The sequence below is a fragment of the Rhipicephalus sanguineus genome, chromosome 1, assembly GCF_013339695.2.
Source record: "Rhipicephalus sanguineus isolate Rsan-2018 chromosome 1, BIME_Rsan_1.4, whole genome shotgun sequence".
In the NCBI taxonomy this organism is placed as follows: domain Eukaryota; kingdom Metazoa; phylum Arthropoda; class Arachnida; order Ixodida; family Ixodidae; genus Rhipicephalus; species Rhipicephalus sanguineus.
This window is the reverse complement of record NC_051176.1, coordinates 143,270,789-143,297,499: the sequence shown is the minus strand read 5'-3', so window position 1 is coordinate 143,297,499 and position 26,711 is coordinate 143,270,789. Positions and strand designations below refer to the sequence as shown.

At 47.0% G+C, this 26,711-nt stretch overlaps 1 protein-coding gene across 3 annotated transcripts in view; it reads left to right on the top strand.

The window, feature by feature from the left end:
* LOC119399346 (protein vav) overlaps positions 1–26,711 on the top strand; it is a 254,133-nt gene that overhangs the window by 173,767 nt on the left and 53,655 nt on the right. For all 3 annotated transcript variants that reach the window (XM_049416844.1, XM_037666168.2, XM_049416846.1), the window contains exon 4: positions 24,917–24,991. In XM_049416844.1, coding sequence (XP_049272801.1) covers positions 24,917–24,991 — 75 coding nt within the window. The remainder of the gene's footprint in view (positions 1–24,916; positions 24,992–26,711) is intronic.

The following is a 26,711-nucleotide window of genomic DNA, read 5'->3' as shown; positions in this document are numbered from 1 at the left end:
CTATCAAACGAGCTGAGCGGTCGTATAACTTATGACACTCGCTTCTGACACTCACTCACTCACTCACTCACTCACTCACTCACTCACTCACTCACTCACTCACTCACTCACTCACTCACTCACTCACTCACTCACTCACTCACTCACTCACTCACTCACTCACTCACTCACTCACTCACTCACTCCATTCATTCATTCATTCATTCATTCATTCATTCATTCATTCATTCATTCTTGACGAAATATTGCTTTACACATTATGGTGAAATATCCGATCCTCACTGTAGAAGTAATTGTCATGCTGTTACCTCTCTTCCGTATTGCATCACCCCTTAAAGGCCAACACAATGCACTCTGACAGCGCTTATGCAGTGTTCCTCCCAATAACAATTCCACTGTGCCAATCTGTATTTTTCTTTTTCCAGACCGGGAAGCGTGTATTCAGTGATGCTCTATGGCTAGTATACGTTCTACCCGCAAGCACAGCACAGCCCTTCGTCGTGAGAACGTGTCCGCTCGGGCAGTTTCATTTCATTTATTGTTGCTGAACGGTTTAGATGGCACTTAATTGAAGGAGCGTACAAGCGCGTGATAATCTCATACGCTTCATGAAACAAGCTTGAACAATTAGAGGAAACAAGAGAGCTGATTTATAAGTTCAGCGAACACTGCATTCCGGAATATTGCAACAGAGGGTTGCAACGAAGCGTTCCCTTCGCATGCTTGATACAATGGTAAAGCAAAGGCAATGCGCGCAGAAGAGATATGAAGAAAAGAAACGTCGCAAGTGAGTGGAAGTGCACAGAAAAAAAAGTTTTTTTTACTTTCTTTCAGAATTGAAAAGATTTGTGTTTGTCGTGAGGAGAGCAATGAGGTGGGCTAGTTGTTCATTCATCCTCAAAGGTGCGCGCGCTCGTCGTATTGTGTCCTGTATTTTGTTCGTCCTGTGACTGTATTACCTAAGCGCACCTTTGAAGATGAGTGCGTTTGTCATAAACATTTCTTGCGCTACCTATAATTACACGCCATAGTATAGCTTAGCAGAAGGTAAAGTGTCGCTCTGCTAAACTCGAGGACGCGGGTTCGATTTCCAGCCTCGGTGGCATGGGGGCGAAATGCAAGAATATCCGTGGGTGCGCGTTATAGAACACCAGGTGTTCAAGATTAATCCTCATCCCCACTACAGCTTGCCTCATAACCACGTCATTGTTTTGGCAAGTCAAACCCCATAATTTTTTTTTTAACCTAAAGTTAAATGTTCGATGCGAACATTTGCTGCATATCGCGTGTTTCGCCTGGAACCGCGCGTTATGTTCCGGCTGCCGGAGATCGTGGTTTTGCTTACGCGCCCCGTCGTTGGGCGTAAAGGCGGATGCATGCGATCTGCACAAGTTGCGCGGAAATATGCCCGGTTGTCGATCGGGTTAAGCAGTGAGCGACTAACCAAGAAGCTGCGCTGTCGTTCTGCAGGTGTGTCGATGGCCGAGGATATGTATGCGCATCGCTGAATCGAGCGTTCTTGTTCTTGCCCAAGTTTTTTTTGCTCGAAGTCTCGTTGGTGCACCGTTCCCAGCGTCAGCTTTGCCTGGCGGAAGCTCCGCGGTGCATCACTTACGTGGGTAATACGGAATAAAAAGTGCGTGACCTGCCCGAGTTTCCGTCGACGTGTTGCTCAGCGCCTGTGTCAGCCTTCACGAGTGTCTCGGTGTGCTAGCGAACCTCGCTGCATGGATTAACACTTGTATATTTTAAGACACGACGACGCATATTGGCATGTATGGCTGACGATTGACGCTTGGGAGCGTTCTCAAAGGGCTTGACGTTGGCAGCTGTGAGCGACAGCTATATTGCCCCCCACGCGAACGCTGGGCCACGTACCTCATGCTATATCGAAAGGTTTGCCGTCTGACTGATGACTTTAAGGCAATTCAGCTACGGTCGTTGGCTGGCAGCCGCGTGTCGTGTCAAACAAGGGATGCTTACAGCGCCGACGTTTTAGCAAGTTTGTCCCCATTTAAGAAGCATTGAAGCTAAATTAGTATGTACAATGTGCATGTATGTTTATGAATCACGACGTGTCGTGCCCAGGCATTGTGGGAATTTAGTTGTTCCACAGCTCTCTTGATATTCTGACCATGAAGAAATAATGAATTTTTTGAAAAATTTTTATGGAAATAGTCTTCTAGTGTCTGTTTTACATACATAACACGCCGTTAGTTGCCTGTTTTTGGTTAGTTAGTAGTCCAGCGCACCTTTTTTTAAGTTATTTGCAAAAGCGCGACTGCGCTTACTTCTGTAGAAAGGCCCCGTGGTGATGATTTCCGTGTAACCGGAGTAATATTTTGATACTGTGCGCAGTCGTAATAAATCACCTCAACGAACTGTGGGCTCTCTGGACGGCCCAAAGCTGGTTCCCGTTGTTGATGCGGCAGTCAGGCTTAGCCTCCCTGTCCCAACGTTGGAGGAGCCCACTGCGCGCTTGTCGCGTCTCTCAGGACTATTAAGTTTGACCAACCAGCCAACGAATTATGGGCACATGTGCGTATACATTCAACCTTTAGTCAGACACCTCAATCGACTGAAGCTCATTACAGGGCGCACGATGTCTGCATTGAATTACCTAAAAAAAAAAAGCTTCCTCCGGTATGTAGCCAAGGATTGCCAAAATTGTCCTGAAAGAAGAGCTCCCAGTTTTTACACCTTGTCAACGTTAGTCTAACAATTTAAATAATCAAAAGGCTATTTCGGATCCGAAACGCCGGCTATAGTACCTGAAGCGCGTTGTTTGCATGTGCATTCGTTCGACATTGTACCGTGGCACGGTGTGATTTAGTTCCCGTTCGGGGCATGCACTTATTATGTATATTAGGCGACCAGATGAAAACACCGCTTCTGTGGCCATCATTTATTCGTGTCCGTTGACCCCTCATGATATACTGGGTTCCGGCGCAGGGGTTTGTGCCGAAGTCTATGTAATATTGTTTGTGTCATTAACTAGCTTACTGCTAATTGCATATTGGTAAATGCCTCCGCTGCTAGCCTTTGGCTGAGGGGCTTGTGTTCCAACCATTTGTGTTACCTTTCTCAGAAATAAACTTGAAACTTGAACGAGAGGTGAACAAAGCAATATTATACGATACGCGTGAATGGTCGGCGTCTCTGGTGTCTCAGTTTAAATTCCCATTAATAACAACGTTTGCGCTGGAAGTCGGGGAAACGCGTGGTGGTTGAGTAAACGTGTACGTTGGCGAATTATGCGTCTCATTTTTTTTTTTTCTGACGTACTGTCTGCGCTCAGAAAAAGAAATAGCCGACCTCGAGCTCGTCGACCTTCAGAAGTTGCGGCCTAACTGTAGTCGCTTTCAATAATCTCAAAATCAGGCCAGCGCCACGAGTAGACGCCATGGCAACGTCCTTAATGATTGTTGTTTGAAACTGTGCTTATTTTGACTGTACTCCCGCAATACTGCGTTGCTATTTAATAGCATAATAAATAGTGATACGCCTTAATGTGTTCAACACGTCCTCGATGTATACCTCGTTTCCCGACACGTTCCTAACGACAGAAAGTGCAATTTACGTACGGCTGCGACGCCGTTGCTGCTATAGTACTCGGCAACGAATTCAGTGATGCAAAGAGAAGTACTGCTGTCATGTTAGATCAAGCCAGGAACTCCATTTTGCTGAAGGAGCGTTTGGCAGCCCTGTAGAAGTTTGGTTTTGCGCGTTCAACTCGTGAGCGTGGCCTCATGAATGCGAGCACACAAGTACAGCTTCGGCTGTCCAGCAAGCGGCGTGCATACGCGTTGTAGTCAATATAGAGGGTGTTTCACCTTACGAGAAATAAGGATCTTTAAAAAAAAAAGTGGTTAACCGCAATTGAATGAAGCCAACGAGATATGGTTTGCCGTGATGTGGCGCTCGTTAAGATATTTTTATATTTTGCTTAATTAGTTAATGAACTCATATGAATCGTGCAATACTTTTAACATTCACTTTAGGGCAAAGCGCGTTTCGTTACGTTGTAGAGGGCATTCTGGGCAACGTATGTGCTACATATGCTGCGCGGTGATTTTTTTTGTTCCTGCGTTTAAAGAAAACCCACGAAATGTGTAATAAAACATCGTGACAGCGCTATCAACCGTACTTTGAGCGAAAGAGCCGTGCGCGCGGACCGTTGCGAAATGAGCGGCCGCGGCTCTATAGGCATCGGCTTCACAGCGCGTCAGCATTTTTGACGGCCGCACACGTCGTCCATGATAACCGATAGGTTCACGGTCCGCGCGCGCGCGGTTGTTTCGCTCGAAGAATGGTTGAAAGCGCTGCAATACGGTAGCGCAGTCACGTGGTTTTATTTTGTATTTCGCGGGCTTCTTGTGTAGACACTTCAACCTATGTTGCTCTTCCATACTATGTGCTCCTATGGTACTTCGATACTCTGAGCGCCTATGATACTGTGTGCTCTTTCGATGTAGAAGTGGCCAGTGCTTGTGAAATGGAGAAATGGAGACTATAGGGAGATAATTGCTGGTATTAATAGCTCATATTTTGCTTTTAAGGCGCGAAAGACCACAATCATGAGAAAGGACACGGGACACAGACAGCTCCTCAGTACGGCGCCGGTGCAAAACGTCTCCCTCGTTCCCTCTCGTACGAATTCTATAAGATGCGTCAGACGGAGACGCCCCCCCCCCCCCTCTTTTTGAGTGACGTCAGCGCAACTTATATGTACACCGACTAAATAAACAAAAATATCGAAAAGAATGTTCCAACAGCTGGATTTCAACTCTGAGCCTTCAGTGCCGAAGCCGGATGCGCTAAAACAACTCCACATGCACGTGTCTCATGCGGTGAAATAGAACACCTTTAATAATGTATGTCCCGCGTGCAAGCACGCACGTTCAAACGCTTGGTGCGTTTTCCATGACGCTGACAGAGTGTCGCGGAGTCGCCATTGTGCTCTTCCCATTGACAATGATAATTGGAACAAGTCAATGCTGCTCTCCTTTTGCGAGTGCCGCCGCTAGTCGTCCAGAACTGTAGTCGCGTTCGGTCACAAGATGCATCTCTGTTTAATCCACTCTTGGTCTTACAGTTATTTCATAATTTTCTTGGCTGCGCCACTTGAAGAGGCAGAAAGTACTTTTTGGTCGGCTGTCACAGCTCGTAATCTTCCTTGCATTGCACGTATTGCTGCTGAGGCAGAGTGCAGTAGCGCTGGAGCCTCCTCAACCCCTCAGCTGTCATTTCCATGAGAGCGCGACATTATCGTTTTGTAAGCCCCGCTTGTTACCGCATCGGAGCGATTCCTCGTAAAAGATATTCTTTTTGTTATTGTTTTCTGTTCTTTTTCATTTTATTTTTGCCGTCTTGAGAGTTAGATTAGCTGAAGCGTACCAGTTCGACGTCACGTTTCGCTCCCGCCTTTCCTCGCGCTTCTTTCTTTTGCAGATAATTTCTTACGTAACTCGCTCTTTCAGCTCCGCAGAGCGATGCCCGCGCGCTATATACGTTACCGAACCTAAAAAATAATAAAAATATGTGCGGATTCCACGCGCTGTGGAAAACAGGCTTAGCGAAGCTTTCAAACGTGCGTGCGAAGAATGTTGTTCTTGTTTGACGATCATTTCCATGTTTTTGAGAGCACAACCACGTTGAACGCATTTTCACGGGTAAACGCCAGGTGCACGTTAAAGAACCCCGGGTGGTCAAAATTTCCAGAGCCCTCCACTACGGCGTCCCTCATTATCATATGGTGGTTTTGTGATGTTAAACCCCAATAGTCAATCAATCACCGGTAAACGCCTCGCTCAAAGTTTCTTTCGCCGAATATGGGCATCTCACGCGTGACAGTGAAGGACGCTTTTATTTATATGTTCGTGCGTGTTTGTGTATATACACACAAAAAATTGCAAAAATTTCGGAGGGAGGGGATCCCCCTCCCCTCTGGCTACGCGAATGTCCGACGGGATCTTTCATTTCATTCCGGCTGGCGCTGCGGCAACGCTATATCTACAGACGCCGCGTGCTGTCACCAAGAGCATGCCGGATGCTGTGATGAGCCGTTTAATAGGGTGCCTGTATGTTTTCCCTTTCCGGTGTGGCGGCGAGGAGAAGAGCATTCAGGCAACCCAACCCCAACTTTTGTTTCTCGAGGCTACGGCTGATCTTCGCCAGCCTTCCGGTTTTCAGAACCGCCGTGATTTGATAAATTTTGAAATAAATGGCGAACCCAAAGTTGCGAAACACTATCCGTTTTGCACGCTGGAAAACCTGGAAAACCGCTGGAAAAGTTAGACAGAACACACCCCCCGATGTCCGTCCGCGTAAGCGAAGTTTGCTTAGTTTGGAGAATAGTGAATCGACACACAACACATGGTCTACAGTGTGCAGGCTCTCTTTACAGATTACAACTTGCCAAAAAGCTTCATTTCTTCTTCTTCTGCAGCTGTCTAGCTTTCCCCAAGGGTCGCCATTCATAACTGAGAGAGAGTGTGTTTTCTGCAGTCATATGTATATAATAGGGATGGCCGACAACGCTCTTTGCGACGCCTGCGGCACCGAGGAGAGCATATCTTCTGCGACTGTCCTCGCTACGATGCGCAGAGACGATCCCTCATATTCGCTCTCGCTCGTCTTCACAACAGACCGTTGACACTAGAAACAGTTCTACAATGTCATCCTGATAAGTCATCGACAATTCAAGCAACCAAGGCATTGCTCAAATTCCTAAGTACAACAGGCTTACACGAGCGGCTGTAGACTTTTTAATGATGCCGCATACCGCACAAGACTGCCGCTCTGCGCTGTGAAGTTATGTGTGTGCGTGTGTGTTCCCCTCTCTTTCTCTCTTTCTTTACTCTTCTTTCAATCTCCCCCATCCCTTCCCCCTGTACAGGGTAGCATACCGGTTATGCCAAACTGGTTAACATCCCTGTCTTTCCTCTCTCCCGTTTTCCTTCCTTCCTTCTGATAACGTGAAATGTTTGTAATTGGTCAGCATACCTTTTTCCCGTCATTTTTTACTCAACGCAACTGCACTTTTTACTGCAGAAAGACCCCGTGCTGACGATTTCTATGGGTTTAAATTTTTTTGCTGCGTGAATGCGTCATAAACCACGTGAGCGAACTACGAACACATGTATTGCACAGCCCTTGTTGACGCCTCAGTCGGCTGAGGTTAAGACGTGCATGAGTGTTGAGGGTGAAAGGTGTGAGGTCTGAATTAGGACTATATATTGCACCGGCGCATGTCAATAATAGAAGAAGAAACGGACACCAAAGTGCGAAAGGGATGTTACAAGAGCATCATTTCAGAAGAGAGCTTTCAGCACTGCTCGTACACAATGTTGCCGATTCTATTTACTGCGCGAAGCAATCTGCTACGTGTTAACCTTCGTGATGTGCCGCTCTTCACCATTCTTTTCTCTTTTTTTTTTTTTTGTGAATTCCCGTAGCCCCTGGCATTCTCGTCTCCTATGCAGTCACTCGTGCATAATTTGTCACGTATACGACGTCAGAGGCGGCATTCGGGGCTATGTTTAGCTTTTTGCTGCCTAAGAAAAAAAAAAAAAAGATGAGACAGGAACGTACCGCAACTCTTCCAGCCAATGCTTTCAAGTGGAGCAAGGTTCCCCCTGACGAAGGATCAGCTTCGCGTGCGCCCCTCGGGAGTTTCTGGGTAAAGTTAGAACTAGAACTTCCGAGCGCGGCGGGCACTCGCTCGACGACGTTTTATGTCGGTTGCGAGTCTGCGCGCGCCTTACCTTCCGGCGTAGAATAAAGCGGAAAGGATTTTCGCACTGTGTGTACACTTTTGATGCTTTGCAGATGTCAGGATATTCGCTGTGAGGCAGCCCCAGGGGCACTCTGCACCGTATGGTCGTCCCATTCCAAAAACTCTTGGAGCTCTGAAAAATCCGAAGGAATAAAACAAACTAGTTGCCGGCTGAGATTCCCGTTTCCTAGGTTTTACGTCAAAGTGAGGTCTCAGTAAAAGGAGTGTATATAGACAGTGCAATGCTTTTAAGGGTGCAGGAGCAAAACATTTTTTTTTTTCTAGGAAGGGGAGGGGGTTGGGGTGTATTCTGGCTGTAGCAAGATACGTCGTCAGATTTCTTTTTCTCTTCTCCGCTTAGCTTGCCCGGAATACTGGCTAGAGTGATATGCATAAGTATCCGTAGAGCTTAGTTTCAGTGTTAACTGTGACGGAAGGCACAAAATTGTTTGGCGCAATTGGTTAGTCTTGTAAGATAACAAGCAGTGCAAGGCTTAGAATTTTAAGGGAGTAATCTTGCCACTGTGGATTAATTTGCTTTATCCGCCGTGGCAGGTTAACGGCCAAGGTTTAATTTGCGTTACTAAGCTCGAACGCGCGGGTTGGATTCCCGGCCGCATTTCGATGGAGGCGGAATGCAAACACAGCTGTGTACTTCGACTTAGGTGATCGTCAAAGAACCCCCGGGGAATCAAAATTAATCCGGAGTACCCTACTGTATACGGCGTGTCTAATAAGTGCATCGAGTTTATGACGCGTAAAAACCTGTAATTTTTTTTCGTCAATCGCGACATGTGCCGAGAAGTAATTAAAAGTTAAGCCGTGCGTCTTGAATAACTAAACACAAATTAAGTTGATTTTAACCTTCATAGGCGAGTGCCAAACCTGGCATTTTACTTTCGGAAAAAAAAATTCACTCAGAAGCCCTATTTTTCTGGATTTTTTTTTTTGTGTTACCTGAAAACCCTCGTATAAGATAATACGAAAGAAAAGGAATTGTTCGAGGGTCTCGTTTCTTTATTAGGTACAAGGACACCTTCGAATTCGAAGGTTGTGGGTTCGGATCCCACCGACGGGAAGGGTGTCTTTTTTGTCCACTTTAATTCTGTTCAATTTAGGTCATAATCATTACACTACAATAATGTCCCCTGTGCTTTCCATGGCTTAATTGTCTGTTGGTTTCATTAGTCTTATGAGATATGTTACATGGTCCGCTGGGTATGTGCTCTCTCTTGCCACGCTCCCAGCGTGGATGTTTCACTGTGACACTGTGAATGTATGGAGACCTAAATGCGTCTGTTTTTTTTTTCTGCCTCATACCCGGTGTTTGTCGTTCGTCGCCGTTTCCTCACTCAGTATGAGTACCAGCATCGCATCGCTTTAGAAGACCTCTTTACTACTGTGCGCAGTGTGTCCTGTTGGTAAAGAACAATGCCTCAGCACCAAGGTGTAAAATAAGCATCTACACTACGCCTCATCTGTAATAAGCAAACGAACTCGGACAACTCGTCTGAGTTCGTTACAATAGCCGTGGTGAAGCATGTCATAGCCATGTGGAGCAAAGCATACCATAGCCGTTTATAAAAAATTATCGCAGCTTGCACTAAGTCGCGCAAGGCTGGGTCACTGCAGAGCTGGTGGGCACCTAGCTGATCCTGACTTGGCTTGGCTTTTACCCTCTCACCTCTCTCTCCTGTATGCTTGCTCTCTTTTTTTTCTTTTTTTTTGTATATATATATATATATATATATATATCCTCACTTCCCTTTCCCACCACCTTGCTATGCTCTGCCAGCGTGCCTGGACAGCCCAGTGGTTATGACTCTCGCCTTCGGATTGTGGCTGGTTGGAATCTCGCCTCGGCAAGAATTTTTTTTCGCCAAGAATTTACCTTCTATATATATATATATATATATATATATATATATATATATATATATATATATATATATATATATATCTTTCTCTCTCTCTGCACTTGTTCTCTCGCCCACCAGCGTTACTGCATCCCTCTCCGGACAAATCGGCGCACGTCGTCTGGGAGCGAACATGAAGAGGACGAAGAGAGCGCGTGCCGGTTCATGATAATGATAATTCTCTATCTACGACACTCGGCAAGCCTCGAACGTAACAGCTCTGCTGTAATATAGGATAGCAAGGGGGTGGGAAAGTGATGTGAGGGCGGGAGTGAAATTAGGAGAGGGAAAGGAGCAGGGGAGAGGGCCCCCACTGCATCACAAATGAAGGTTTCCCGCCATGGACGCGGAGCAGGCTGCACGTTTGCAATGCCAGCGCGCGCTTGACCCTGAACGCCAGCGTCGCTGTAGGGCAGGCGAATCGCTGCTCCGCGCTTCCTACAGCGTTCACAGTGAGTGGAACTGCATTTAATTTGTGTAGTGTTACGCGAGATCGAGTCCAAGATAGTTAGCTACTAGCCTTACTTCCTGTAACGTTACAATTTGTTGCTGTCGCATTCATTGCTTCGCCCTTGTGGCGAAACTGATTTTTTTTTTACCCTGCGGACGTTTGTCAGTTAATGTGTTAATATGTATATATATTATGTGCGTGTGTGTGAGAGAGAAGGAGATCGAAAGGTTTGCTTCCCCCCACACGCACACAATTCGTGGCTAACGACGTCTGAAATGTCGAATAGTGTGTGCGTTTACACAAAGAAGCGCGCCGTTCAAAACGTACGCGTCTGGCTCTGAGTTATAGTCTCGAAACTTGTCAATTTATTTTCACGATGCCATCGCGCGTAGCTGCGCCATCCCTTAGCTGCGGTCGAATGGGATATTCTTCGTAACGGCGAAAGCGGACTCTGGAAAAAGTAATCGCCGCTCGCTTTTCACTTAAACGTTCCGCGTGCCGAGAAATTTCTAAGATGTCCGTAACAGGCGCGTGACCGCAGGGTCTGTGCGCGCACAGGTCTAATTAGTTAGTTCGCCGAGGCAGCCTATATCCGCATTTTATAAAATTAACATTACGAAGGAGCCCCGCGGTGCATGGCTGCATACGATCGCTACACCAAAAATCGCAGCGAATACCTGCGGCTGTGGTGAACGAAGCGTGTACAGTAATAGGCTTCGTTTGCATTGGCGTGTCTTATGAAAGCAAAAATTAGTTCCGCGTGTCCCGCGGCGTTTTGGGACCGAGGAAGAGGAATGCGACGACAGCTGGCCTTACAATTATGAAAACACGTTGCCTTTAACGCGCTGTTTTTCGCATCCCCCCCCCCCTCCCCTCCTCTCTGCACCTATTTCCGTTCATGCGTGTCTGTCGCCCTGAGCTATAGAATTAGCTATGCATTAATAATAAATCAATTATTCAACATATGCAGCGGCTCTGCATTGGGAAAGAGACTTCCTTCCTTTTGTTTTTGTTTTTTCTGTTTCTTTACCTAATCGTAGTCAAAAGAAAGCGTTCCGAGACTACTTGTGCCAATTTGAAATGAATTTTTCAAGATGAACTACGAGTGATAGACGATATTTCATGGCTTCGCTTATGAGACCCGCGTAATTTATTTATTTAGTTAGAGAATGAAGATTGTTAATAGGTATATACACTTCGCTTTTGAAGCTCAAGTGACCATTGCAACGTAAAGTGATTAATGCCGAGCCAACGAACTTGGCCGGAATGTAAATTTAAGCGCGCTGGCCTACTGACTTCATAAGAATGTCATAATCGATACTCTGCCGCTACAAGCTATTTGATCTCCATTCAATGGTAATCAGTGATGCGTGATAATATTAAATTGTGTAATGTTGCGCAGCACATGAAATGTTAATTACGTTATTTGGCTACATTTTATTGGCACCATTACATCAGGCGAAAACGTAATAATAATTGTGAGGGTTTTACGCCCCCAAAACCACGATATGATTATGAGACACGCCGTAGTGGAGGGCTCCGGAAATATAGACCATGTGGGGTTGTTTAACGTGCGCCTAAATCTACGTACACGGGCCTGAAGTATTTTCGCCTCCACCGAAAATGCAGCCGCCGCGGCCGTGATTCGATCCTGCGACCTTCGGGTCAGCATAGACCACCGTGGCGGATAGGCGAAATTCTTGTTTTGGATAGGTGCATTTCTTGTTTTGTGTCAACACGTAAACGTAAACGTCAGTTTTTTTTTTTTGTTTTTTGTTTTTTTTTTTTTTTTTTGGGGGGGGGGGGGTCATGTTAGCGAAAGACGAGTTCGTACGGTAACCTAATTGAAGTTTCTGTCTTGGCTTTTTGTTTTCTTTTTTCCTTTTTGCCGGTAATAGAAAACGACCTCTAGTTTTTCTGTCTGTCCGCGTTCCTTCGCACTAAAAAGAAAAAAAAATACAACATGAAATAAATGCCTTCGTAGCGCGGAAACGGTCGAAATTTAAAATTGAAGGTCGCGGACCCTCCCTTTTGCGAGAGCCGCGCATCTGAGAAGCTCGAGGGCGCGTGTTCGATTCCCGGCCACGGCGGCCGCATTTCAATGACGGCGAAATGCAAAGAACACCCGCGCACTTAGATTTAGGTGCACGTGAAAGAACCCCAAGTGGTCGAAATAAATGCGTAGTCCCTCACTACGGCTTGCCTCATAATCGCATTGTCGTTTTGGCACGTAAAACCTCAACAATTCGTACCATTAGTGGAGCCGCGCTTCGAGAAAGAGTGAAAGGTAACGCGCATGACAGGCACTCTGAAACTTCCACGCCCGGCTTGCAGTCCCGAGCTTGCGTCCAGACCGACCGTGGAACGTCACTTAATGCATGGTACGTGACTTCGGTTCATCGAATACGAAGCGCGCAATGTCTTCGGTTCAATATCTTGACAAGCAAAACAGAAAGCGAAATAAAAGAGCCTGGGCTCGTCACGTCAGGATGACTTGCTCGCTTTCCTCTGGCACTTGAGAGAACGCACGAAAGCTTCACCGCGCGTTTCCGTATCCCAAGGAGCGGAGTAGCGGAACTTCTGATTGCAGTCACACGCGGAAGGGTCACGTAACCTGAGCATAAACGTCACGGATGACGTCACACCACCGCCAAAATTTGAATGAAATAATGGAAAGGTTCCGGCTGTCGTTGCGCATAAGTATCGCCACTATGATGTTGTTGGCCCGTGTCACTTTGGGGCCAACGCCATGCCGCTTCGCGGTTCTCACTATTTCGCCAGCGTCACTACTGCCGGAACAGCAGTCAACTGCGACGTGCCGCTCAACCAGTGACGTCACACGTGACGTTTCTGCTCGGGTCACGCGACTCTCACACATGGGATGGTGACCCAACGTTCCGCTGCTGCGCTCCTTCGGATACGGAAGGGTGCAGCTTCAAGCGACTGCAATGGGAGGTAGTGACGCCGCCTTGCGATGTTTCCGCTAGGTGGCGCGCGCTGTCGTATACACGTCAGGCTCTCAGGCTGCGCATGTTGTTCAATGCTGGAACTCGCCGGTTAGACGTGATTCTTTTGCCTGTTTACGCTGTTCTTTCGTGCTACATTTGCTGGTCGGACAGCCTTGTCGTGTTTACGTTATGTCTTTTGCGGAGTGCGTGCCATGAGCAGACGTCAGAACCACTGTTTTGTGCCCAGATGCTCAACTGGGTACAAATCGTGCAAGCAGAAGCTTTCATTGTTTGTAGTCCCGAAGACGACCATTTGTTCCAGCAGTGGCAGCGTAATATACCAAGAGCAGACGAGCCTTTGGAAAAGAATGCTGCCGTTCCAGTCACCGAGATCCAATCGAAAAGCTATTCGGGATGATTCGTCAGTTATCCGGGTGCAATGATCATCACACATCGACCCAGTTCCTTACTGCCGTGAATTCCCTTAGCTTTTGCAATTTGGTAAAAGCACCAGACACGGGCAACTGTGCAGGTGACACACTTACGTCATTAGTTGGAACTGATGAAGTGGCCATCCATGGACAATTTACTGGACACTGGAAACCTGGACGAAGATTCAAGTGTACTACAGGCATCGACTCTTTCTGACCATATGTATCCTGTGCAAGTCAGTGACGGAAGACTGGTGTACTATTCGGCCGGATATGTGGCACGGAGGAAACTTATGGCAACGAAATGCCAGGACTGTTTTGAGCAGGTGCTCAAATCCCTCGAGAACGCAGATAAGGATCTTGCGTCATTCACAGCATTCTGTGATGTTGGAGGGCTTTTGTACCTGTCACCTGAACTATTTTCATTTGTGGAGGCACTGGAGGACACATTCACATCGTGGTTCAGTTATAATAAGCTCTAAAGGGACACTATAGTTGAACTTCTTAACTCAATGCAGACCGTACCATCCGTATAGTGTGCGACGCACACAAGCAAGATCTGACGAGCAACATAATCAAGTTTTTTGTTCTCACGCGGCTTCACTTCTTCACGAAATCTCTAAACAAACAGAGAAGTTCTGCAAGAGAAAGATCAAAGCACTTCAAGTTTCGAAGGGCGATGTTATGTGCATTACCCTGTAATGTGCTAGCTTTCTTCCCTACTTTGATTCCCCCAACTTTAAATAAAATGTGTAAGAAGAGTAAAATGCTCTCCGATTTTCTGTGCAGTTGTTAATTGAAAAATATTTCCACTGTGAATACGCAAGAATACTTAAGTTCTTGAAAACTATCTCATGCAAAATGTTAGGTAGAAGAAAATTGATATCAATGTCATAGTAGCATTTTTTTTTTCGTGCTTCTTGAGGTTGCTTATAACCTTGTGAAATGGCAATCCCCCAAAATGTTAATCAGTTACATTTCTCAGCATCAAGGAACGATCGCAAGCAGTGGCAAGCTTCGCTGGCCGCGATGTTTGCGAACGATGTAAAGCTTCACTTATGATACTGTGCGTACGGTCATACCATGCGGTGATAATGTTTGATAATATCTGCCGCAAATTTCATTTCTTTGTGAGGCACTTACGCCCTGCCTTATAGTAGAGACACTAATAAAAATTTACGGCGCAAACAAAACCATATGAGCCACAAATCAGCCTTGACATGGCAGCTTCGCTGCAGCGAGCCGAGCGAGCGACGTGTAAGCTACAACCAGCGCCACCTAGACAGCGCCGGTCGAGGCATCGGTGGAGAGCGTCAGCGCAGGCGGCGCGGTCTTCACACTTCCCTATTCTAGCCACTGTACTGACGCGAGCCGAGAGAGAGTGTCGGCTCTGGCAGTGAAGCTCGCCTCCTGGAGGTACGGTAACGTGACAGCTCAAGTTCGCTTAGCGTGTCCAGTAACGAACCGATTTTTGAAAATATCCTTCGGTAAAACGCCCTCCAAATCGCACCTTACAACCTCCAGTGATTAACTAAAATGTCCAATACAGAGCCTGGTGAGGGGCAGCTTAAAGAGGCCCTGCAACACTTTTCCGAGTTATATTGGAATAGTCATATGCCGCAAAAATTTTTCGAATCCGTCAAGTCTAAGTGGTGTTACCAAATTATAGAAATCACGTTCCGCAGCTTTCTCCCTCTGTTCGCCGCCGCGAGCGCGCGGAAAGCTGCGCGGGGCGTGGAGGGAGGGAGAGCGGAGGTGCGAGGAGGTGCCTAAGAGTTACGTCAGCGCCGGCGGAATTTTTTTCTTCATTTTTTTCTCTCTGGCGTCTGGGCGCAACCACGTGGTCTGTGGCGCCACTTCCGGTCGGCTCGCGTGGTCCTCGTCGAGCGGAGCCCATCTCACCGTGTATCGCCGGTATCGCGCGAGTTTGAAAACTGCGAGTCGGTATGGTAATGTTGGGTGTGCACCTCGAACTGCCGTAGTGTTTTCATCGCTCTGCCAACCATGGACGCAAACCTGCGTGCGCGTTTGGAACGAATGACAGCTGAGATGGGTTTCGACCGATACACCGCCTCGTCGCACTGCTCGCGCTTGAATCGTATTAACACGGCAAAGCTGCGTGCACCCTTCTCCCAGTGGGGGTACTGGATTGACAGCATTTAAGCCAGTGGGTGGGCACTTCGATGCTGTTTGCGCTTCGAATGCGGGCGCACAGCTAGTGCGGGCTGGCAACAAAGAACTAAAGACTAGAAGAAAGGATCGTGAGGCATCGGGCCGGCGCGGACCCATCCCCCGGCTGTCTGCAGCTACCGTGAATGCGAGTCTGCTTGGTTGCTGTGTCGCGGTTTCTCGGGAACGTGAGACTACGGGGAGGATACGCCGAGGTACGACTCGATGACATACTGAACAGACAGCGAACGGGACTCTCGCCATACAGCGAACACTAGCCGGCGCCAGCATTGTTATCGGAGAAGTGCTGCACCCCTGCCTCGGTCAGTCGTGAGAACGTGCCGACGATGCAGTTTCCAGCTGACGAGGCAACACTCGAACGGCTGCCACTCTCAACGGCAACCGGCGATGGTCAAAAGCACAGAAATATTCACGATTTCGGCACTGCGCATGGTGAAGAAAACGCAACCACGCAACTACGAGCAGACGAGCTGTCGGTGAGACCGGAAGTGCTAATATTAATGTTTGTTCGGTGTTTTAACGGCATAACACAATATAAACATACATATTATCTACTTATTGAACTGAAAATTAACCACGAAGGTAATAATGAGGGTGTTATTGTGATTATAACATCAGCCAATGGTGGAACTGCCGACAATCGCGTCATATATTGCGGACTAATACATAATTTGTCGAGAGAAGAGGGAGCGATTTTCAGCTGACTTTGAGAATTTATTGTAAATTCCAGGCCGCGCGCTTCGCTATAATATTTGGCTCGCGTGTTCTCGGGAGCCTCGACTACCGATTGGCAGCGCTTTTTGACCCTGCTCAAAAAGTGTTGCAGGGCCCCTTTAAGCTTGGGATTTTTTTTTTTTTGTTCGTTCGTGCTAACTTTGTTCCCTGACACCGCACGCAGTGCTAGAAATGGGTCCTTCTAAGCTCTTTTTAAACCTGGAGTTATATAGATAGCAAAGAAACGGAGGGGTAGTAAGCGTGCGCCGCGGTGCGGCGAAAGGAGCGGTCACGCCCCTTTCTGCAATTACGTCTCCTCCGTCCGAATGGTACGGCCAAAGCAACACCGCTGCGCGCCCTGATCCAGGCGGCCGTGATCCATTCATTCATCAGCCTCATGCAGCACCAACAAAGCGCACATAATACCTTACAGATGTGTCGAGGGTACGTCGCTTATCCCTACTGAGTGCGGCCCTACTTCAAAAAAATTGATTTGTGATATAAGGGGTACCTTGCATGTTACTTGTATAAGTTTTCCCTAGAGAGTTTATGCTCTAGACATGCCGCTCTTCCAGCTTTCGCTGCGCGCTCCGCGCAGGCCTGGCGTTTTTTGCTTTTCTTTAACACGAAAGTGTTCTATGCCGGGGTTCACCACGGCTCCACTGACGCATTTCCGTCACGGATATGGTGTTGTGAAATATAAAGGCTAACATATGGCAAAGAAAAACTAGAAGAAAAAGTTCCGTCGCCGGAAGTCTGAACTCACGACCCCTTGATCCCCAGCGCGCAGCGCGAAACGACTCCGCCACAGACTGCACGTTCTTCGTCGTACTAACGGCGTGCCATTTGTATACACCATTTGCCGGTGGCGGTACTCAGAGATCGGTGGTACATCAGCGTGTTTTCGTTATCACAGCGAGATGGCGCGCTTTAACGCCCCACGCGCTGAGATGAGCGTGCGCCTCTACAGGGCGTGGTCGCTCGTGCGCGTGCGCTTATCTTGTACGTCTTGCGCTCTCACAACAAGTTTGCGTTGAAGTTATAGAGAGCACGAAGGTCACTTCGTTCACTGCAGCGGCCGCTTTTGCGAAAGCGCGCTGCTCACAAACAAATAAGTTACAACTGTAACAGTTCGCTCTCATCCTGTGTATACTTGTGCGTTCGTTTCCTACGTCCTCCTTTGTATTTGACCAGCGCGCTTTAACTGCTTTAACTGTCGAGCTGTGACAGTTGTTAGTTCGCGCTCATCCTGTGTATGTTCGTTCCGTGCGCCCTTTCTGCTTGAGCAGCGCGTTGCAAGTTTCGAGCTGCTTGCCGTTCTTCGCATGACATTACAACTTGTTGCTATAGCATTCATTCCTTCGCCCTCGGGTCGAAACAATGCACAACAAACGCTCAACTACGTCTGTGAAGACACGTTTTACTTTCATGTTATACCGATTCCTATGACAGAGGGATCAGCCATGATTTTTTTTAATCGCTTAATCGTTCCGCTTCTATTTGTTATCGTTGGCAACAGTTTTTTTTTTACTTGCCTGTACCACTTACTATATGTTCCGTCAATGTGCATTTTTTTCTTTTATCTGGTTTCATCTGTGCATGCTTGTCTCGCCTGTTTCTCCATCCTCTTTCCCCTCCCCCTATAATATCGCCCACACGAGATATTAAGGCATTTAATTGAAATAAGAAATGACATTAAATTGCGTTGTGCAAATAAAAATTTCTTAGGTCTGAGTACGTTAATTAGGCAAACTATGGCAGATAATTAAGCTAACTCTAACTGGAATAATAATTAGGAGTCGAATGAAACTCAGCAGCGAGTTGCACTGTGCCCTATAGCACATGAGACGTTCAGAATGTGTTTCACTTTCTTTATTATTTTTTTTTTGCAGTTATCACGGACGCTCAACACAATCCAAAATTTAATGACTGTTGCCTAACATCTGCATATTTTTGTCTGTAGCAACAAAATATTAACGATTATATGTAGGTACAGTCGCGTTTAGTGTAAGCTGTAACACATTCCTGTGTCGAAGAAGCGCTCATGACGGCATGGCGAAGACTACATTAAAGAAAAAGCTGAATAACTGAACACTGGTCCAATTGCTGATAATTATTAAACTTTTCTTTCTTTTACGCAAGGACGGATTTCACAACAAGCCCTCAGAATCCCCGTTAATAGCCAAGAATTAAAGAAAGTAGATGAACTCAAATACCTAATATGGTTCCCGGCGCACACAGAGACATACCTCCAATCCGAACGAGATGGCCCATGAGTTGTCGCGAGAATTAACCCGCCACGCAACCCGAACGGACCCCTCGGTGAACATCCCTGGCGGCGCCGACGTACCACACAAAGACAGATTTACGAGCTACACAGAATACACACAACACTACAGAGAGACTAGGCACCTCACCCGAGTCTAGACAGGAAGCAAGCATCTGAATACCGACAGCTACAAACAAACTCCTACCCAAACCCTGTGCACCTCCACAGGAGCTATCCACACCTATACCCGGACAACAAATGCAAACTATGCACAACAGAAAGGGCTTCGTATAAACATATACTGTGGGAATGCCCCAACTTATCAACAAGTTCTCCTGAGGCCCTCCGGGAGCGGTGGCGGCTAGTGCTGCTCAGCTCGGAGGTCGAAGACCAAAGATGGGCTATCCAGCAGGCCAGGGAGGCTATAGGGAGACAAGGTCTCCTGGTGTCTACCTGTGCGATCTAGCCCGGACCACAAACATGCCGGATCTCGTAATAAAGTTTATTCCTCACTCACTCGTGCGTCGGCGCTGCCGTGCACTTCTTAAATGTAGGGTCCCTTCAACCGAACAGCGCCTCTGAACCGATGTACTCTGCGTGCGTGCGTGTGTGCAGAGAGCGTTCTATATATACCGTGTTTCATATGCAATGCAGCTAACTGGTCATTTTGTTCCCTACTCTGACGTTATGTCAGTGCTTGACTGCTGACCTGAAGGTCGCGGGATCGAATCCAGGCCGCGGAGGCCGCATTTCGATGGAGACAGAATGCTATAGAGGCCCGTGTGCTTAGATTTATGCGCATGTTAAATAACACCAGGTGGTTGAAATATCCGTAGCCCTCCACTATACGGCGTTTCTCATAATCAATCATATTGTGGTTTTGGCATGTCAAACCGTACAGTTGTCATTATTACTGATGTTATTCCACTAGTATTCTGAGTCGACACTCCCACTTTGTGAATGTTCTTGTTGACAAGCGGTGAGGAAGTCTCAGTCTCAGTTAATGCGGTACTTCAAATGGAACGTACGGGTCGTCCGAGGCATAGCCACATCTAGGAATCGTTCAGGTATGGCTTGTGGCCAGCAGATTGAAATCGCTTTTTCGTTTGGATATGTTTGCGAGCCAGGCACTTCCTCTATCGTTTCCTTCGCAGCCACCATTAGCTGTTGCGCTCTTTATTTTTTTGTGAAGTTTTTTCTTGCGAGCACGCGTGTGCGCGTGCGTGCGTGTGTGTTTGTGTGTGTGTGTGTGTGAGCGCACGCACGCGAACGTCTTCGCGAACTCGGGGGAGGTGGAAGCAGGGGCACCCAGCATGAACTCGGTAGCCGCGCATTTGTGCTCTTGATCCGAGACTGCGCCCCTCGTGCTGTAACATGACCTTCGGTTTGTCGAGATTGACCAGTGGAGCCCATCAATCAGATTTTGATAGAGCTAGAGGACATGCCCAAGCGTGCGCGGCGATCGCCGCTGACCGAGTAGGTTTTGCAAGTGCGCGGGGAACTCTTTTCGTCTGCAGCGCCTCGCGGCCTGTTTATCCATGGCCCTGCCGTTCGATTTCTACTGTCTGTCGCTGACCGCGGGAATATGCAGCGTCTGACCAACAAGGGTCGGCTTTGGCTGTCCAAATTCGCCCGGTGGTTATGGTGCTCGACTGGTGACCCGAACGTTGCGGGATCGAATCCCGGCCTGGTTATGGTTGCTGCGGCAGGCGCAGTGGTGCTTGCCACCGTGCGAGTTTGGACAGCCAGTGCCGGGTCGAATGCTGCATGTTACCGCGGTCAGCGGCAGACGGTACAAATCGAACGGCAGGGTCATGGATAAACAGGCCGCGAGGCGCGTATAGTGTTACAGGCGCTGCATTTCAATGGAAGTGAAACGCTAGAGGCCCATGTACTCCAGGTGGTCGAAATTTCCAGAGCCCTCGATCCACTACGGCGCGTCCCTCATAATATCGTGGTTTTGGGACGTAAAACCCCAACACTTACATCGTTATGCAATTTCCAAGGAAATGCACGTCTTAAAGTAAGTTTTTATATTTCAGATGTATTTTTTGTGCATTTATCTTTTCAGAACACTGAAACATTTCTTTCGCCATATATGCCTGTTTAAGACTTCAAAAAATCGTTGCTAAAAGTGATCTCTATGGGTACGAATATTTCGCAGTAAAATGATCAAACCTGCCTTGTAATAGCTGTTAAACGCGACCTTTGTGGTCGTTTCCCGGCATCTCGGCAGATCTGTATTTCCTTGTCAATGAAAGTCAGTCTACTCGAGCTGTGAAGATATATTTCCTTCCTCTGTCATATATGAATAAACTCCCGACAATTACATTGCTCAGATCTCTGGCAAATAGTGCGAACTTAATTGGCAGGGCACCGTCATAACTTGATCACACTCGCGTCGTTAATTAGAGCTAAATCATCACCTACAGCTTCGGGCCTCATAAACAAAGGTTTCACTAGTGTTCCCATCATAGGCGTACGCAGGGTTCCCCTTGGGGGGGGGGGGGGGGCAGAGGTTCGTCGCAGCCCCCCCCCCTCCCAATTATGTCAATGTATGGCGCTGACATTGTGCCCCCGCGAGTCGCAGCGCCCCCCTCCCTATTATGTCAATGTGTGGGGCTAACATTGCCCCCCCCCCCCCTTGTGCGCATGCCTATGGTCCCCATCGCATAAATCTGTGTTGCATATATGGAAGTGTTCGAGAGTGTTTTGGCATAGGATTAGCGCTGTTATTGTCTCAGCCGCCTGCCAACTTTGCGTGCTAATAATGAGCACCAGTCTTGTAAAGCACACATGCAAGCTTTGATTTGGGATGGGCAAGGCTGGTTGTTGGCCCTTGCGGTAGCATCATTTTTTTTTTAACTTTCAATGTCACACTATTCCTCTGACAACATTAACTGCACCATTAAGTCACGACATGTACACTTTTCGGGAAATAAAACCATTAGACAGGTTGCAGAAAAGCTGTTTGTTATTTAAGATGCATGTGATGTTTCGTGGTAGTCTTTTCTGGGGTCTCGAGGGCCAAGGTGTTCAATGAAGGAGAGCGGAAAGGAGGAGCCTACCTTCTTGAGAAACGAGCACCTGCGAGACCGCGTGCCTATGATATACTATAACCGCGTGTTTCCGTACCCTGCAGCAGCGGAACTGAGCAGAAACGTCGCGTGTGACGTCGTTTAGAGCGGTGTGTCGCTGTCGACCCTAGCTCTGGCAGTAGTGATGCCAGTGATGCTGGCAAAATAGTGAGAACCGCGAAGCAACACGGCGTAGGTTGCTGGCCCCCCAGTGACGGGCCAATCATTGACACTGGCTAAATAGCGATACTTAATAATATGCAACGACAGGCAGAACCGTTTCTTTTCATTCATGTTTTGGCGGTGGTATGACGTGACGTTTCTGCTTAGATCACATGACTCCGCTTGCGCGTGACGGCGACCGGAAGTTCTGCTGCTGCGCTAGTCAGGGTACGGAAATGCATACACCGTAACACCGAGCACCAGGTCGGGCAACGTAAGGTCAGTAAGGTGCCTTGACGCACCCCTAGGGCAACATTTGGCCAGGGTACCTCTCTCCACACATTAGAAAAACCAGTGGATGCCCGGCGACACTCAGACTCGAACACACCTCCTCCCGCATTGGCGGCGCATCGCTGGCGATGTGCGACGTCTTCTTTCCGCCCTCGTCTATCTCTATACTCCCCCTCCTCCCGACGCTGCTCTGTGAACGCGCGCGGATGGGATTGGGGAGCAAAGGAGGGGGGAGTGGGAGGGGGGAGGCGCTACCGCGCCTCATGTTGTTAATCTGCGACGGTTTTTTTTTTTTTTTGTGCCAAGGAAGTGCTTATTTTGAAATAAAATCACGTTTTAGTGGTCCGCATCGCGTTAGCGCACTTCAAATCACCTGCCTGAAAGCGGTTTTTCTCACGTCACCATAGCTCTGCAAAAAATCTGGAGCTCACTCAGACTCACTCGTGAAATATATTTTGCGCTTAGAGCTCACTCGGGCTCAGACTCACGAAAATGTTCTTCAACCGGACTCACTCGGACTCAGGCTCACTGAAGATTTTCTCAGCCTGACTCACTCGGACTCAAACTCACGAAATCATTACTCACTCGGACTCACTCAGACTCACGGCTCTATCTGAGTCTGAGTGAGCCGACTCATGAGTCTGTTATCGTATAATTGGTTTTATCGACTATGGTGTGAATGCTCTTTCACACCAATATCTCGCATAATTGGTGCTGTACTTGGCGCCTTTTGATCTTGCACCTTCAAATAAGAATTATCAGAGGTTGCAATCCAGTAAGGACATTTTTATTGAAAGGGATGACTCAGACAAATATTTTTATCAAGAACTTCCTGTGAAAGAGTTTTTGGGGGCCGGCCATGGCCTACATCCCCCCTTCCCACCTCTGTAACTCACGCCTCTAATTAATAAATATTGAGCTGGTGTATGAACTCTAGGGCTTTGAAGTGTGTGTGAGTCGATGGGACTATAAACATGAGCCAACATAACGCTGGTAGTAATGCTGAAGTAGTGTAAATAGAACGATAGGTCGGCAAAAACGTGTGGAGCTCACTCAGACTCACTCAAGAATTATATATTGTGCTTAGAGCTCACTCGGACTCAGACTCACCAAAGTTTTCCTCAACCGGACTCACTCGGACTCAGACTCACTAAAAATTTTCTCTTCCGGACTCACTCGGACTCAAGCTCACCAAAATATTACTCACCCGGACTCACTCAGACTCACGGCTCGATATGAGACTGAGTGAGTCTGAGTGAGTCGACTCATGAGTGAGTTTGCCGACCTATGCACGTCACTGTTGCCGTGCCCAACGTTGCCCGCCTTTACTGTGCGGCGGCGTGCACTGGCGGCGTGCACCATTCGGGCATCCGGCAACATCACATATGCATGCGGTGCTTTGTCGAACTTTCTGTCAGAGAGACTTCACGAGCGCGCAGAACATACGCGGCAGTACGCGATACCGAAACTACTACTGAGGCACGACCGCTTGGGCGAAGCAGGGCGGCCGGGTGAAGCGCAGTTCGGCAAAAACGGAACCTTTGAACCCCGCGCGCCGTTTCCGATGGGAACGCCAAAGAGGTTCTTTTTTCCATGGATCAAACAGAAATGAACAAGCAGCATTTTATTACGTCTCTTGATGCACGGAAGGTTCTTTTTTTGTTGCAGCTAGTTTGATTACAAGTTATTAATTGTAGTCGAACTCTCTCACGTCATCGGGATCATTTCCAAAATGTGCTGCTCGTGGCGCTCATCGTGTGATACATTTAGCTTAATTTCTCCGTAAGTAGGGCACTGCTGTTGATAATATTGCCGTTTTAGACGTCATACATTGAGCTTTCACTTTGACATAAATTGTTCTTTGCCTTTAGTGTCCCTTTAAGAAAGCTAACTGCTGTGGATATGAGCATCTACCGTCTTGACTTAGTACCTGTGGCATTACACTGCTAAGCAGAAGTTCGTAGATTCGGTTCCCAGCCTTACTTCTATGCTAAAGTAGCTATAGCTAGGCAAGTGAAAAGTTCGAATAAGGACATGTGAAAGAAGACTGGTGAAGTGCTTAGACAGCACTTGTCTTCTTTCATTATCCCTTCCCATTTGCACTGTTACTTTCTTCTAGGTATCCATTTTTTCGTAGCCAAAGTGCGTTTTTGGATTTAAGTGTAATAGACTCTTGATAATTCAAGCTCGAGGGGATACCAGAATATTGTTTGAATTAGCTGATGCAAGCATAAATATGAGTTGGGGCAACTATCAGGAAAAGCAGAGATGGCTGATTATCATGTGTGTTCTTACTGTCTCGGGGGTTTTTTATGTTTTCTGTTCTTGATTTCATCCACTTTGCCAAGTGCTGGCAAGAAATTTGCTTTATTTTTGGTGGTTTAAAAAAATACATAAATGGAGTGTCCAGCAAGATGGAACAATGGATCAAAGGTAGCTAATATTTCCAGTGCAGAGAAGCAAAAAGTGTGAATTAACAGAAGGATGCAGTTTGAACTAAGAAACCTTTAAATGTATTGAAAACATAGCAGGCCAACCAAAATTAGGAGTTGGTTTGAATTAACTGATAATATGAAGTTCCAGAGTTTGAACTATTCCAAGTTTACTGTAAATTAAAGACCTCGAGGTGGTCAAAGTTCTCCTTGTGTAACAGCTAATCACTCATCTAGTGGCTCTTCTTTCTCTTGCAGGGGCTTTTCGGACAAATCATCAACGTCGCACGACTATTACAATGACGAGGCATTCAATCTTGAGGATGCTGTCAAGTAAGTATATCTGGCTTGAGCGGCTTGAATTACATGGCTATGAAGACAGCAACTAACAAGGCGATACACTCATTCCCATCTTTTAAACAAAGTCGTATGAAGACAGTGCCTAGGCAACTTTTTTCTGTGGAGGTAAGGTACACCCTACGATGCAAAACAGTGTTTCTGGTTCAACGCTGGCTACATTAACTGCTGTAGCATATTCCATGCACAACCTATCTGGCAAGCAGGTACATGCAGCAGCTTAGTACTTATTGTGAGAATACATTCTAGTAAGATTTATAGTACCTGCAAGTGCACTTTGTTGTCATTACTCTGCACAAACTGGAGGCTAGCCCCTTATCAATGTATATAAATAAGTTGATGAAATCTTTATTGCTTTACTGGATGTAAATAAGAGGTGCAGCGGCGGTGGTGGACAAGTAGAAAAGAGTGTACTATATTTGATGTCTGAAGTTTACAGCCCGCGTTACAGCCCAATCAAAGCTGAGAAATTCTGCGCCCTGGTTATGGTAGCATGGTAGTTTGATTTTTAGCCTGTAGTAATGCTTGCAACTGTGTTGGGGGTTTTCACTGGATGGAGATATAGTCAAAGACTGCTCTAAAATTCAAAGACGTGTTAGGTCTCTCAGTCTGTTATCTTTTGTTGCAGGCTGTATATCTGTCCTTTCTGGGCCTGTATTTTGCATCTGATACATTTTAAATTCTTCTTTTCTTATCATTCTTCTTGCCAAGTGGTCGGTACCAGCAATAATGTCATCTGTGCTAATGACAGAATGGCAAAGGAATGAAAAAAAAAGACTAATTGTTAGGAAATATGGCCCATGGATTATCTGCGGTAAGGCTATAGAGTCCATTGCTAGTGAGATCATGCCATTTTCCCCAATAAAGATGGAAATTGGCAGAACAGCCATACACATTTCTAGCCAGAGCATTATTCTATGAACACACAGTTTCTCATTAGTTGTTTTACCATGCTGTCTACTGTTGAGCACTGTGGTGTCAGTACGGGACCTGTCACTGAAAATGGTGCCAGTATATTTTCTTCTGCCACTGCTCAAACATTGTTCAGCAAGTGTTGCCACTCACGTGCTGGTGACTCGGCCACTGAGAGCCTCTTGCATGTATTCAGTTGGGCATGCAAGTGGTTCTTCAGAGAATGTGTGCTCCAGCTTGCAGTTAGTTAGCACATTTTCTTCTAAACTGCCCAAAAAGCCTTTCGTTTCAAGGTTCTGTTGTAAGGTAGAACATGTGAGTGCACAAGTAGTGTGCCCTAGTGCACTATGCACATACTTCATATGATGTCGTATTTCTCTTTGTTCTTCCCGGGGGACACAGTGCACTAGCACCCCCCTAGCATAGTGGCACTATGCTAGGGGGCACATTCTGATTCCAATCCCTGCTTAGACAGTCGCCAAAGTAACAGTGTGATTTACCTACTCAAACTTGTAAGCCAATGCAGCAGAATCGACAGGGCCAATTCACCTATGACTAAGCATGTGTAAACTGTCGCTAGATTCTGTCACCCATTGTCTGTACACATTGGCCTCGGAGATCACATGGCAGTGTGGAAATCTGTCATGTAGGTGATCTCGAAGACTGTGGCACAACGTGTCGGTATGCTTGTGATTGTTGTGCTAGAGTTTTTTTTTTTTCTTCTTGAACCACGTAAGGGGTCGTAACCACTATGAGGATTCTTTGTTAACAGCTAGTGCTTTCA